This window comes from Electrophorus electricus, chromosome 7 (genome assembly GCF_013358815.1).
Source record: "Electrophorus electricus isolate fEleEle1 chromosome 7, fEleEle1.pri, whole genome shotgun sequence".
NCBI classification, from domain to species: Eukaryota; Metazoa; Chordata; class Actinopteri; order Gymnotiformes; family Gymnotidae; genus Electrophorus; species Electrophorus electricus.
The window spans coordinates 14,046,574-14,059,799 of record NC_049541.1 but is presented as its reverse complement, the minus strand read 5'-3'; the positions used below and the strand labels follow the sequence as shown (position 1 = coordinate 14,059,799).

General features: G+C 39.7%; 3 protein-coding genes across 8 annotated transcripts in view; all 3 read right to left on the bottom strand.

Moving 5' to 3' along the window:
* Nucleotides 1-3,851, bottom strand: part of rassf3 (Ras association domain family member 3) — a 35,267-nt gene extending 31,416 nt beyond the window's left edge. Inside the window, exon 1 of the mRNA XM_035528416.1 lies at nt 3,413-3,851. Coding sequence (XP_035384309.1) covers nt 3,413-3,851 — 439 coding nt within the window. The remainder of the gene's footprint in view (nt 1-3,412) is intronic.
* Nucleotides 3,852-4,223: 372 nt separating this feature from the next.
* On the bottom strand, nt 4,224-8,248 carry LOC113573566 (apoptosis facilitator Bcl-2-like protein 14). The gene is made up of 6 exons (XM_027003906.2): nt 8,190-8,248; nt 7,243-7,541; nt 6,941-7,039; nt 6,723-6,781; nt 5,401-5,670; nt 4,224-4,666 (listed from the first exon to the last, which is right to left on the bottom strand). Exons 1-6 carry the CDS (start codon nt 8,231-8,233, stop codon nt 4,619-4,621), a joined length of 819 nt encoding a protein of 272 aa, XP_026859707.2. The 5' UTR covers nt 8,234-8,248; the 3' UTR covers nt 4,224-4,618.
* Nucleotides 8,249-9,134: 886 nt separating this feature from the next.
* Nucleotides 9,135-13,226, bottom strand: part of dgki (diacylglycerol kinase, iota) — a 43,350-nt gene continuing 39,258 nt past the window's right edge. For all 6 annotated transcript variants that reach the window (XM_027003869.2, XM_027003872.2, XM_027003870.2 and 3 more), the window contains 8 exons: nt 13,135-13,175; nt 12,860-12,984; nt 12,695-12,720; nt 12,355-12,392; nt 12,030-12,150; nt 11,714-11,750; nt 11,495-11,594; nt 9,135-11,153 (listed from right to left, as the gene is read on the bottom strand). In XM_027003869.2, the coding sequence (XP_026859670.2) occupies nt 11,037-11,153; nt 11,495-11,594; nt 11,714-11,750; nt 12,030-12,150; nt 12,355-12,392; nt 12,695-12,720; nt 12,860-12,984; nt 13,135-13,175 (605 nt within the window). In that variant the 3' untranslated portion in view covers nt 9,135-11,036. The remainder of the gene's footprint in view (nt 11,154-11,494; nt 11,595-11,713; nt 11,751-12,029; nt 12,151-12,354; nt 12,393-12,694; nt 12,721-12,859; nt 12,985-13,134; nt 13,176-13,226) is intronic.

Sequence of the window (13,226 nt, the reverse complement as noted above, 5' to 3'; positions counted from 1 at the left end):
GTCCTGACGAACCTTCTCCTCAGTGCCATCACTGACAGGACATCCCGAGTGGCCCTGGCTTCCGAGACCCACACTCACAGCAAACTAAACCAAGCACACACCCACTACCATGCATGTGGCAAGCAAACACTGTGGCTGCTGAGGACTACTGTCTTCGGCCCCCACCCCACCACCGTCTCCGTCTCTTTGTCTCTGTTTGTCTCTGTCTTCCTTTCCTCTTTTCCTCTCTCTCTCTCTCTCTCTCTCTCTCTCTCTCTCGCTTTCATTCAGCCTTGGCTGATCTCTGTGGATCCCGTTCAGTGATCCCCCATGCTTAGAGAGTGTGTGGGTGTGCGTGTGTGTGTGTAATTGTGAGTGTATGTTTCTGGCGCGGCTACAGCTGTCTGCTGGCCCCATGGTGTCCCATTGTGGTCAGGGTCAGCTGGTTGAGAGGCAGCTATTGTGGGTGCACTGTCACAGAGCAGCGTGTCTTCTCTAGACACACCGCCACTGCTGCTACACAAACAAGCAGATGGATTTTCGGGAGCCAACAGGTGAGTGTCAAATAGCAAGAATCAATACAGGCAAGCCAGAGAAACCCGAAACTATGAGAACCCTGTAGCACAGTGCATGGCACAAGCAAGAAAATCACATTTTTTTGTATCTCTGTCTATTCAAAATGATTGAAAATAACTAATTCCAAATGCAGTTGTCAGATTTCTCACTAGGAGCAAATCAAGGGATCATGTAACCCCCATTCTTAAATCCCTACACTGGCTACAAGTTTATTACAGAGTTGGCTCAGTATTATGTATTATTACATGTAATGGTGTATGACCAGTGTATCTATCTGAAATACTGCATTGTTAATGAGCTGAGCAGAACTCTCAGATCATTAGGAATTAATCAGTTAGTCCTGCCCCAGGTAAAGACTAAGCAAGAAGAGGCATGGTTTAGCTATTATGCTGTTTTGAAATGGAACTACTTGCCAAAGATTATTAGAAGAGCCACAATACTACCTGCTTTTAAATCTAAGCTAAACACTGTTCTAATTTGACCAGTTTTTCAGCTCAGTTTAAACAATGTTCTTATTTGACCAGTTTTTCAGCTCAGTTTAAACACTCTTCTTGTTTGACCAGGCTTTAAGCTCAGTTTAAACACTCTTCTCTTAGCTCCTGTAGCACTGCTCTTTAAACTTTTTAAATTCAACACTAAAGTTCACTTGATTTTCTTTTAATGCTTAATTTATTCTGTCTTTATTTTCATATTTTATCACAACACTTGGTTAATTTGAACTCTTAGCATTTTAATTTTTAACATTTCTTTTAGTTGCTATTTAGATCTCTATTTGAAATTTGTTCTGTTTAAATCAGCTGTTTTTCATTTAATCTTTTTTAAATACTTGCTTTTATTTAAATACTTGCCTTTATCTATGTAACATCTCTTTGTGAATCACTTTGAATTGCCACTGTGTGAAAACTGCTATATAAATAAACTTGACAAGTTTAATATTACCTCTTTAAAATGACATGACAGAAGAATGACACTCAGTTTGTGTTTAGACTGAACCCCTCCAAGCAGTTGAATATAACGTCAAAATCATCTGCGTAGGTGAACGGTCATTTTGCAACACAGCCACTCTGACTTCTTAATGACAGACATGTTCAGCATCCTTTTGGCTAACCATAGCAAGGCCATTATGAGGACAACTGACCCAGACGTTTGGTAAACACACACCTGCATAACGCTTGAGATGCAATACCTACGCACCGAAAACAGAGGTACTGAAGACTAGCGCATGCTCAGCAGCGTAACACGAGCATGGTCTCTGTGCTCATATACGCCGTGACATCTGCGCCCCCTTAGAACACCACGAGGCCTTCATCACAAGACAGTGCGCCTGAGAGCATCTGATGAAAAATGCATGGTGTGTGTAGAGCAGGCTATTATCTAAATCACTCGAACCAGCAGCTCTCACTGTCACCTGTTTATTTGATCTTGAGTCTGGTGTGACATTAAGACAAAATGAGTAAGAGAGTTTCAGTGAAAGTCACCCTTGGCCATGTGTTCCATTTGAGTGAACTCACCAAGTAATGCTTGAGAATGAACAACCACATACGGCATTAGGACCAAAGGCCAGAGTCTAACCCAAGGCCATTTTGGGGAAAATGAGAGCAGTTAATGAACTAATGGATATGCTCCTCAAAGTCCAGGCTGCTCAAGACTGGGCAACCTTCCAATTGCAAGTTGAGTAGCTTAAGCACTGAGCTACCACTACCACAGAGCTAACAGTAGCAGGAGAAGGCAATGAGATGGACCCACTGCAGGGGTTTCTTGCAGTATTCAGATGCTGTTGTAACAGAGCCTCTCAGAGCTTGTCTGCTAGTGACTAAGATGGAAGATGAGTGGTTAAGGTACTTGATTTGTAATTGGAATATTGTGGGTTCAAGCCCCACTGTTGTGTCCCTGAGCAAGACCCTTAACCCTCAAGTTGTACTTGGTCATAGTTGTAAGTTGCTTTGGAGAAAAGTGTCAGGTAAATATAAAATGATTGTGAGAAACAGCTGATGCTGTTGTGACCTTTTATGAATACACGGGCCGGACCAACCATTTAGTCTGTGTTCAGAGAAAGTGAATTTCCACATTACATGTCCATGTGCTACCTAGTCCCATCAGACATGCACTCACAACCATTATCTTCAAGAATCAAGCAGGAGCAAAACCTTCCAGCAACACAGCAGTAAATGATGGTGGTCACAGGTTGTTCCTTTATGAGAATGTCAAAGACATCTTAATCTCGAGACTGATCTGGAGACCAAGAGTACAAGTGCAGATCCCATCTCTGAGAGAAACAAAATTACAGCTTTACCGTTGTGAAATCTGGACTGGGCCAACCTACTCGATGTGTAATCTTGCTTATTTGGTTATGAAGAGAAAGGAAATGCTGACATGTTAAAAGTTGAACGTCCAAAAAGTATTGAAGTTGAGTTTTAATGAATAAATCAGAAGTTATACTGAAGTGTAGTTTGTATTATAGATCTGTCATCCGCATGGGTAGTCTTTCTTCATTTCTCTTCGGAATGTTGGTAGTGACGTTTCACAGTATATAGAGCAGTGCAGTAAACCAGTCTAACAGCATGCTCGTATGCGCTGGTGTTTGTGAATGCCAGTTTGTACTGCGCTCAGCTGTAAGAAAATAACTTCTGTTCAAACTTACGTTGGGACCCATTCTCACCTAGTATCTATTCAAAAACGTAAATCTTTCCTAACACTAACCTAACCTTGCTTCCATTTCTATAACTGTAACTTTCTGACTGTCCTTTTATGTGTGCCTTCTTCTAAAACCATTTATTGGAAAGTTACGGGGACATAGGTAGATTAAGAATTCATTCTTAGTGTATCGTTGAATGTAAAGGACAGTAAAGAGTCTCACCTGCACACTTCAGGCCATCTTGGAAGATGTAATTACAACACACATCGCACCATTCTCTTGCCGCGTCTTCTTTAAACAAGTGACCTTCTCCCCGTTCCTCTTTCACCCGGGGGTCCTTGGTGGACGCTTCAAAAATTGTTCTGACGTCTGGGGGTTTGTACCCCTTCCTCCTAGAGCGTGGAGCGGCTCCTCCGTTCTCATCATTTTGCGCTTCTCCCCAATTCTTCTCGACGTCCTCCATATGACGAGCGCGTGGTGAAGGTGTTCGCCTCACAGCCTTTACCTTTGAGTTGAGCATTTTGGATTTTTCTTTTTTGGAAGGTTCTTCATCAGAACCACTCACTATCAGTAGGTTTGGTAACCTATTAAGCAAAGGCACCGATAAAGATGAAATTATATCGGTGTGGCGCGTTGGAGAGTACTTCCTACTATGATGCATCGCGTATTCAGAGTCCCGCGTATTAAGCTAAATGCAATGACACCTGCGACGCTCTGCTGTAGACATGCCTGACGTTTTGAGAAAGTTTCTGATAAGATATTTAAACCACGTAGACTAGAGATATAGTCATGCTCGAGTTCCTTGGACGGACCCCCCTTGTGGGCAAGCAGATTGAGCGCATTGCGCGTGTCAGGTTTCAGAAAGCAACCCCAAACTAAAGGTGTTTAAGTGAGCTGGAGGTAGGGTACCTGTCAGGTTCTGTAGTAAGCATGGCTAATGATTTTTAAATCCACGGGATTTTCTAGGTTACTTCAGAAAATACTCATATAAACAAAACAAAAAATAAATAATTTTCATATACAAAAGCACACATAATGTCCTCTTCACACTGACTTTTTATTACATAAATGTTTATGTATGTATGTATGTATGTCAGTGGTGTAGGGGAGGAGCACACAGTACTCCCAGGAGGTGGTGGTAAATTTAAGAAATAATATAAATTTTAAAATGGCCCTCCACCTTCATACAAAGACACTAACAATGACAAGCACAATGTTAAAAATAAAACCCTAATTGTTTTTGTTTTTTTAAGAGCAAACATAGCAGCATTGGCAGAACTAGCCTAAACACATTGCAAATAAAGGTCCCTTACTATTAAAGTTATTTACTAACTAAACTGACCTGGACCCTGAGAATAATTGGCTGACTGACTACTTAAATCCTGCAGCACCAGTAGTTACAGAGTAAATAGTAAAAGTCTTCTTGTCTCATTGGATTTCCTCTTCAGCATCATTGTAGGAGCTAAGAACCTCTCCCTGAAAAGACAAACCAAATAATTGAATCAAATAAATATTAACCAAAAATGTTTGGTTGTTATTTTTGAATCTATTGATTTAAAAATCCATGTCACTGGTTATGGGAAAAGCATATTAAAATAGAGTAGTAATTAAAATAGAAGGATTATATTGTCACACTTTCTGCCTCCAACCAATCTCATGTGAACTACTCATGTGAACCAGGCTCCTGTTCATTAGCAATCCTGATTATTAGTTACACGTGTCTAGTTTTCCCCTTTCTGTCTGCTTATAACCTCTTGTTCTTGTTAGCAGTTGTGAAGTATTGTTTAAGTCTGTCTGGTGTTTCTGAGCTGTTTTTGTGAATACTTCCCTGATAATTGACCTATGCCTGTTTGCTCTGTTTTTGCCTTTTTGCCTGCCCCATCCTGATTTCTCTGCATTGCTTGTTTTCTGTCCTGCTGCTGATCTATGCTGGGTTTTTTTACTGTCTTTGGATTACTCTTTGGATTACCCTTAACGTTTCTTAACTCTACCTGCATGTGATTCTGCTTCTGAGTGCAAATCCTGACAAATATAATACTACAAAAGGAGAAATATATATTACTTACAACAACAAAGAATATCTATGAACCGCAGAGGATTTATTAATGTCAGATGTTAGTGAGACGATCTACAAATTACACAGGGAGATTAAATCCTAGCTGTGCTGAGTTGAACATGACTGGGTTTGGTTCCAGTTGCAATGAACTCACATAGCCCCCCTGACTGTTAATCCAGGGGGTGAAATAGTCCTGTAGGTATTTGGCCCCGAAGCCTAGCACACGGTTCATGGGGTGTTGGTCCATGGTATTCAAGCGTCTGGTCACTTCACAGGTAAGAGCAATCTGTGTGATCTCATGGCTTTGTGAATGAGGAAGCTCTGCTGGGCTCAGTCTCTGCATAAATGTCATGGCCACATTTTCAAAGAAACTATAGGACAGAATGGCCTGCAGCTGCTGCATAAGAGGGAGGTTCTTCTCAATCTGTAGGAGGAAATAATGGAAATAAAACACAGGAAATAATGGTGGTGGCAAAAGAAATCCACAGGCATTATGAGTTTAGCACACTTCTAGCTTCTCACATTACTACTTAGGTGGTCCACTATATAACGTGATCGATTGGCCTTTTGAGCAAGGAGTGAAGGGTTGAACCCATTTCCTTTTGCCCATTTTGAAGAGGTATTATTTGTGTGCTTGACACAACTGTAATTTCTTAGTTCAAGCCGAATAAATGGGTGTCCCATTCTAAATACTCTTTTCCGCCCCCTTTCTTCTTGCTCTATTTGCTTTGTGGCACAAGGCCAGTTGAGAGAAGTGGGACAAGTGGTTAGCAAGCTGGAGTCATCAAGCATAGTGTTGGTGCTAGTATTCCTACTACTAAAATCTGAATGTTCATTAATCTGTGTACAGTCACACAAGCCTAATGTGTATGTGATGTAAATCACATGGTCTACACACCACCTGGGTTACTTCAATACTCACAATGTCACCTCATTTTTTTTTTTTTACCTTCCCTGCCAATAACATTTTATTTCAGGGATAAATTTAGAATAAAACTTTCTGAATTAGAACTTCTAAAAATTCATTTTGTGATCAAATTTAAAGCTCAAATACTCATATGATGGTTTTGCTTATAGAGCCACCTTGTGGACTAAAGGAACACAGCAGTAAAATGCAGGCATGACTACAATATTTACAGTCTGACTGATTCTGTGATTGAAGCATGAAGCATTAATTATATATAGCAGTTGTCATACAGAGTCTTATGTGACTTTACTTTTCATAGCACAATAAACTCAAGTAATAACCTATGATTCCAACAACTAAATGCTCATCTTGCTAAAAAAAAAAAAAAATGCAATGTATTTGTTGTCTCAATCTCTTAAATCATTTCATGTTGAAAATAATTAGATACAGTACAGTTATTGGGAATTAAATTTTTGGGTGAAAAAATTGTCACAGTTCTAAAATCGAGTACATACTCCACAAAAGTCCAAACCAAGACCAGCATGAAGTTCTAACTTGTGTATATTTACCTCCTCATTTAGTTTGTCTCCATGATCCCTAAGTAGTTCCACTATTTTTTCAATAATATCTGCAGACAGAAGAAGAGGATTAGAGTACTCTGGCTATGACAGCATTTATTCTGTTCCTCTGTGCTATGTGCATTAGGTATTCTATTTAAGCACAAGAGAACCATGCTTGATTTTTGTTAGGAAAGCCTAAGCAAAAAGGCATGATAATCCAGATTTACCATCACCATCACTTTCTATCTCTCCAGGGAAGAAATGCACAGAATCTTTTATCTTTATCAACTTGTTGACTACACCTTCCAAGTCTTGCTCTTCTGAATCTGTTGAGAGAATCAGAGAATATGCAGAGACCCACATTTAGCAGACAATAACTGAACAATTTTCCCCAGCGTGTCTTGCTTCTCTTGTTACACAATCTCATACACATTAAAAGTTGCACCTCACACAAATCTGCAATCCAACCAATGGTTCAATAAGAATTAGGACTTTTTATGTAGCAAATTGGTCACATTCTAACACTCACATGATGCCACCTGTCGTCTGTGGTCTCCTGTCACCTGAATATCGTCATTCTCTGCTGGTCGAATACAACTTATGACCTTCAAGAGTTTGTTTTTCTTCTTTTTCTTCTTCATCTTCTTCTTCCTTTTCTCTTGTTTGCTGTGGTCCTCTGGAGACTCAGGTGAAGCAGCCTTCGCCTCTCCCCCCCTGCTCTGGTGAAGATGGCTGTGTGCGGGTTCATTCCTCACCGAATAGGCCAGAAGGAGTTTGAACTCTATACTGTCCTTGGTTAACATTTGAGCATTCTCACTGCCCTGGTCCCTGGTCACACAAAAAAAAAAAAAACATAATAAAAAGGGTTATAACTGTATAGAAAAGAGCACACACATCTACATACTGACTACCTCCTTTCCTGTGGTCTGGGTAAACCAACATTTCAGGACTTGAGTCAAGAGTTCTTGTTTACTTGTCTTAGTTCGTCGAAAAGAGTGAGGTTGGAGTATTGGAAAATATAAAATTAATTCACTCAGAGTAGTTGTCGTATTGCGAGACGTATTTAAAAAGCGTATATTTCGTAGTTTCGGTAACCGTAAATAATGTATATCTTAGTCATGAGTTTTATTGGCGTTCCAGCAAACAGACTATGTCCTGGCATGTCCAGGTGCTACGTCAGAATCTGTTCAAATGAAAGCGTAACACAAATAAACGTGACGTGTCCAGGAGAGCTATAAAAGATGTACTGTAACTTTTGATAAATAAATAAATAAACCCTCCTGTGAGATTTATTAATGACAATCATTAAATAGGTTTGTCTTCTCTAAACTCCTTAGACGTACAGTAACACCTGAAAATGATTTAAACTACTGTCAGCTACATTTACGTTTATGACATTTGCCAGGTCTATACACAAAGGATATATAATTAAACCTAAACACTTATAAAACTTTAAAACGTCACTTAGAGACTTACGTTTGTTGTAGCTTTCCGTTAGCCATTCTACTCCACATAAACATACTTTCACTTCTAGGCATATAGCCTTTCATAAAGTGCGGAGGCGGAGTTAAATGACGCTCACTGGTCAGCTGATTAACAGACGAGCATTACGTTCATAATCATTTTTTTGTGTTTATGTATTTACTGTGTTTTTCATTTTATGTAAAGTGTTTTAAATATCGAAAATATTCACTACACACACACACACACACACACACACACACACACACAGAGATAGATAGATAGATAGATAGATAGATAGATAGATAGATAGATAGATAGATAGATAGATAGATAGATAGATAGATAGATAGATAGATAGATAGATAGATAGATAGATAGATAGAGAGGTCGATAAGTTATGAAAGTTATTATGAAACAGAACTGGGAACAATTAAATATATATATATATATATATATATATATATATATATATATATATATATATATATATATATATATATATATATATAAAAGTATATTATATATTTATTAGCACAATCTTTTCTATAATTCTTCTTTAATTAATATTATATTTATTAATAAATATAATATTATAATAATATATTTATTAATAAATATAATATTAATTAAAGAAGAATTATAGTAAAGATTGTGCAGCAGCTTAAATATTATTCACTGGTAAAAGTTAACTCAACAATCTTTTCATTATACACCTCTGTGAAGATATTCCTTTTTTCTCATATAGACCTGGTATTCTTCTCGCACTTCCCCACCCAGTCTGATGACTAACACGACAATGCTGCAGCAGGATGAGTAGTCTAAAGCCAGACTATAATAATGCAACATCAAATTCTAGTGGCAAAGACTGATGTCACCACAATAATTTATATATTTGGGGGAGGGGGGGGGGCATTCAAATAATCATATCTTTAAAAAAAAACACAACAAAGTAAAAAAGATCAATCATTGGACAAGTATATTTGATAATTTCTTTAAAAAAAAAAAAAAAGAAAACATGTAATGCCATTTCATGTCATCAAGGGGTGAATATATCCAGAGAGGTAACAAAATATCATGCACGATAAAGCTTTAAAATCACAAATAATACAAAATAACACAGCAGATCTATAATATACAAACCACTCTCACAGCATGTTCAGCAAGTTTCCACTGTGGCCATTTTCATGCAGATGCTTTAGTTTTGCCTCTCCTTGCTTTTCATTGAACAGATCATGGCCACCATTATGAGTGCAGCCCTACAATATTAAAAATGAACACCAAAAGCTACCGTGTAGTGCAGGCTGTCTGCAGAGACCAGAGGATGTGTGTGAGTTGGATTTGGCGTAGCTACCTGTGGCAGTTCTTGTTTTTGCCATTTCATCGCGATCTGAAACTCAGTGATACAGAAGAGAGTGCCAGCACCTTACATCTGAAGAGAGCTCCTCCAGCTTAGTGCAGGTGGTTGACAAAAAAAGCCACGTCACTGTCCGCCATCACCAAAAACATATAACACATATTCCATCCATTAGCTTTAAGGTGCCTTAGAAAACCATCCATCTATTAACATTAATGTAATGTAGAAATAAAGAGATAAATCCACAAATGTCATCCATTCATATTGCATTGATTATGGCTCAGGTTACTCTACCTTTTGTTTCTGGAGATAAATAATTCATTGTCACATCACTGTCACTGCACACAAAACAATAAAAAGGAATAAAACAGAATATGTCATAGTACAATTATATTGTATGTACAGAGATTATAATCTTATAAGGTGAGGTTTTCCACAATGAATTCTCTCCAGTGATTGTCCAGCATCTTTAAATGGGTTGATATAGGTTGGATAGATGCTCACTCAACTGGTTAAAAAAGAATATCAAGAGAATAAGAGGCACATAATGTCAAAATCCCGAGTATAAAGGAAAAAAATCTATCACTAATTTATGTTGAACACACATCATTAATAAAGTGGGAGGTTCCCAAGTGAAGATTCAGTGAAAATGTAGGGTGCACAACCAATAGGGGCTCTTTCTTCTGTGGAGTGATGGACTGATTTGGTCAATGGCCATGAAGCAAGTCAGGTGATAAGCACTCTCCTAGCATGTCAAGACTCAGTAGCAGTGCTGTGCAACTCACAAAAAATAAAGTGTTTTGCAGACCTCATATGCTCATGTGACAGTTGTATAATCTGATCATGTGACACAGACAGAAGCAAGAGCCAAGGAATGGTGCATTTGGTCAAAAGCCAAAACTGATAACCTCCTCAGCAGATATTCTGTACTGGAGTCCCATAATAAAACTGTTTTGTGGTGTGGCTTGGCTTGGCAGCATTGTAACATTTGTATGCCTGATTTTTGTCTATGTATTCCTTTCACATAAGACACCAGACAAAAGTTCACAGCCTCCACGGCCAGTATACTTGAAACTGCAGTGTGCAATCGTGGCAGACAGTTTTATTTTATATCTACCCTTAACCCTTAAACCATAGTACACCAATACATTGGCCAGAGGATAGGAAAACCAAGTTTGTTTGTTTTTCTTTTAATAAAAGTCTTTTAATAAATAAATCAATAAATAAAAGCATTAAATAATTTCCAAACAAATCCATTAAAAACCATTCTAAACCCACAGTGAATCCAAGGACGCAGAAAGCAGCTTTTCCTTTCCATTGTGGTCCTTCTCCAGAAAGGAGATTTCTCCCTCTGTTGCAGTCACCTCTATGGTTTACTAACACCTCCATTATTCCCTTGGTTCTCTCGCTGCTTGTAAGTGAGTGGTCTCTGGTACGTCTCTGGGCGGTGACAGCCTTGGCCTGCCGAGAGGGAGCGATCTCTGTGCACTACCTGCGGGACTGCCTCACACAGCCGTCTCCAGGTCCTCACTAGCTGCCTCCCGTCCCGCGTGCTGCTGCTCCAGGTAGGAGGCCAGGTCAGAGTCCCCAGCTTCTTGAGCACAGTCCTTGGGAGTTTTCCCCTAAAGGGCAGGATGTTGAGGACAATGCATAAGACTGTGTCCAACAGAGCAGTATTAGAGTCTCAAACAAGCCTCAACCTGCTAAAAAAATTCGCTTCAGTTTGCCTTCATTTTTGCCTTGAGTATTGATTTATAGGGTAGCACAGCCTGAACGATTATACGTCATACTGAGGTTTTGAAAACCATGTGTAATTTCCAACAGGTCTCTGCAATGTGTCATATCAGCAGGTCCTGGGAAGAGGTTTACGTCACATCTTTTATGTGTATATAGCACTTGCTGTTCAGTCTCAAATTGCAGAGTGCATGAACAGATGTTTCAAGAAAATAAGTCAATGACTCACAAGGAAGTTTGCTTTGTTGGGGGAAGCCCCAGCCCCAAGAAGGAGATGACAGACTTCATGATGACAGTGGAAGGCAGCTTTGTGCAATGCGCTATCTCCTCTGTGGCAGAAATATTGAAATACATGTAATATATATTATATGCAAGTACTGTATATTGGAATATGAACCTCCCTGCCCATATATTAAAAAGTATAAGCAAACCATGGACTGGCACTTACGTCTCTTTCTCAGTTAGATCCAAGATCAACTTTGAACCTGAAAAAGAGGAACACAAAGATTTAACTGCATGCAGAGATGCCAGAGCACTAATGCAGAGACCTGTAAGAACAGTACATGGTTTATTGTGTGTGAGGAGTGTTTGAAAGTGTTCTAATTGCTAGTCAGCTACATTCTACGGGTAATGTCAAGGTGCTTTGAACTACAGCTTGCTCAGCAGACACACGCAGGGCAGACACAAAATGGTGCCCTAATCCCTACAAAGTCAGCTAGTTTATACCCTATGTAGTACACTGCACATTAAATTACGGCTCTCACCGTGCTGCAGGATGAAGCTCACTACCTCTGCATGGCCATTCTGAGAGGCCAGGTGCAAGGCTGAGCAGCCCGCCGCATCCCTGACGAACAGACCCAGTCCCAGACTGCAGCAGGCGGACAACTGGGAGGGGAACCATAGAGTGTGTACTGTGCATATTTTACACAGTGGAAGAAAATCTAGGAAATCATTTTGCACTGTCATGCAGCACCCAAGTGTAAACAAGTTTCTGGCATTTCTCGCTATACCGGCAAGCTTGGAGACCAATGAAAAGATTTTGTTATCGCTTTTCAAAAAAGACAGGAATGTTTGCATGTGGTGACTCACCGTTTGCACATCGCCCAAGCTGGCTGCAGTCAGCAAAGCTGCAAAACCAACAGACGGCAGGAGTGAGCTTAGCCGTTCCCGTAGACATCATAAGGAGCTCAGAGTGTTTATAAACTCTCTTCAGTACTTTTGCACACTTGGGTCTCTTTCTACTTTGGACATTTAGAACCTGCTGTTTACAGCACCGGCTAACTGTGGAAACATATGTAATTTCCTGGAAGCTCAAGTTCCATGGAATGGAGGAGTAACAAGCTAGACCTTGTCAGTTCTTAGGTACTTTTTGCTTCTGACTGTTGTAAAACTGCACATACATCATAAAATCAATTTGCGCTTACTGTACCTTGCTCTTCCGTTGTCAAGGGAACACTGTAAAGAGTAACAGGGCACAGAATCAGAGAGCTATATCTCAAAAGCAGCTACTTTCACTCAAAGCTCAGGATGGGGTAGACGCACACCACCTCCTGCTAAATGGTTCTGGTATGAGGTATGTGGGTAGAACGCTCACCCCGAGCTGGGCTCCACCACCACATCAGGCATTTCTGGGACTCTTCCGTGGCTCACTGTTTGCACCTCATGGTCCAAGATGAATACCTCATCTTGGCAAATCTCTGTCACAAAGTGCAGATGCTCCTAACAACCAACAGGAACACACACACACACACACACACACACACACACACACACACACACACACACACACACACACACACACACACCACATGAATAGTGAAGAAGTATACTTCTACTAATCCAACTATAATTTGATGAGAGTGAATATACCTGAGCCTTGTCTATTCTGTAAAACCGGTCAGCTGATGTGGCTGAAATAGAAAAAAAAAATCAACAGCACAATGTATTAATTCTAATTATTA

Excerpts from the sequence above, each read along its gene's own strand:
- LOC113573566 (XM_027003906.2), bottom strand. The coding sequence starts at position 8,233 with ATGTTTATGTGGAGTAGAATGGCTAACGGAAAGCTACAACAAAC. Across the intron at positions 7,040-7,242 it reads CAGACGACAGGTGGCATCAT|ATTCAGAAGAGCAAGACTTG; the intron begins GTGAGTGTTAGA and ends TTCTCTCAACAG. Across the intron at positions 5,671-6,722 it reads GAGACAAACTAAATGAGGAG|ATTGAGAAGAACCTCCCTCT; the intron begins GTAAATATACAC and ends TTCCTCCTACAG.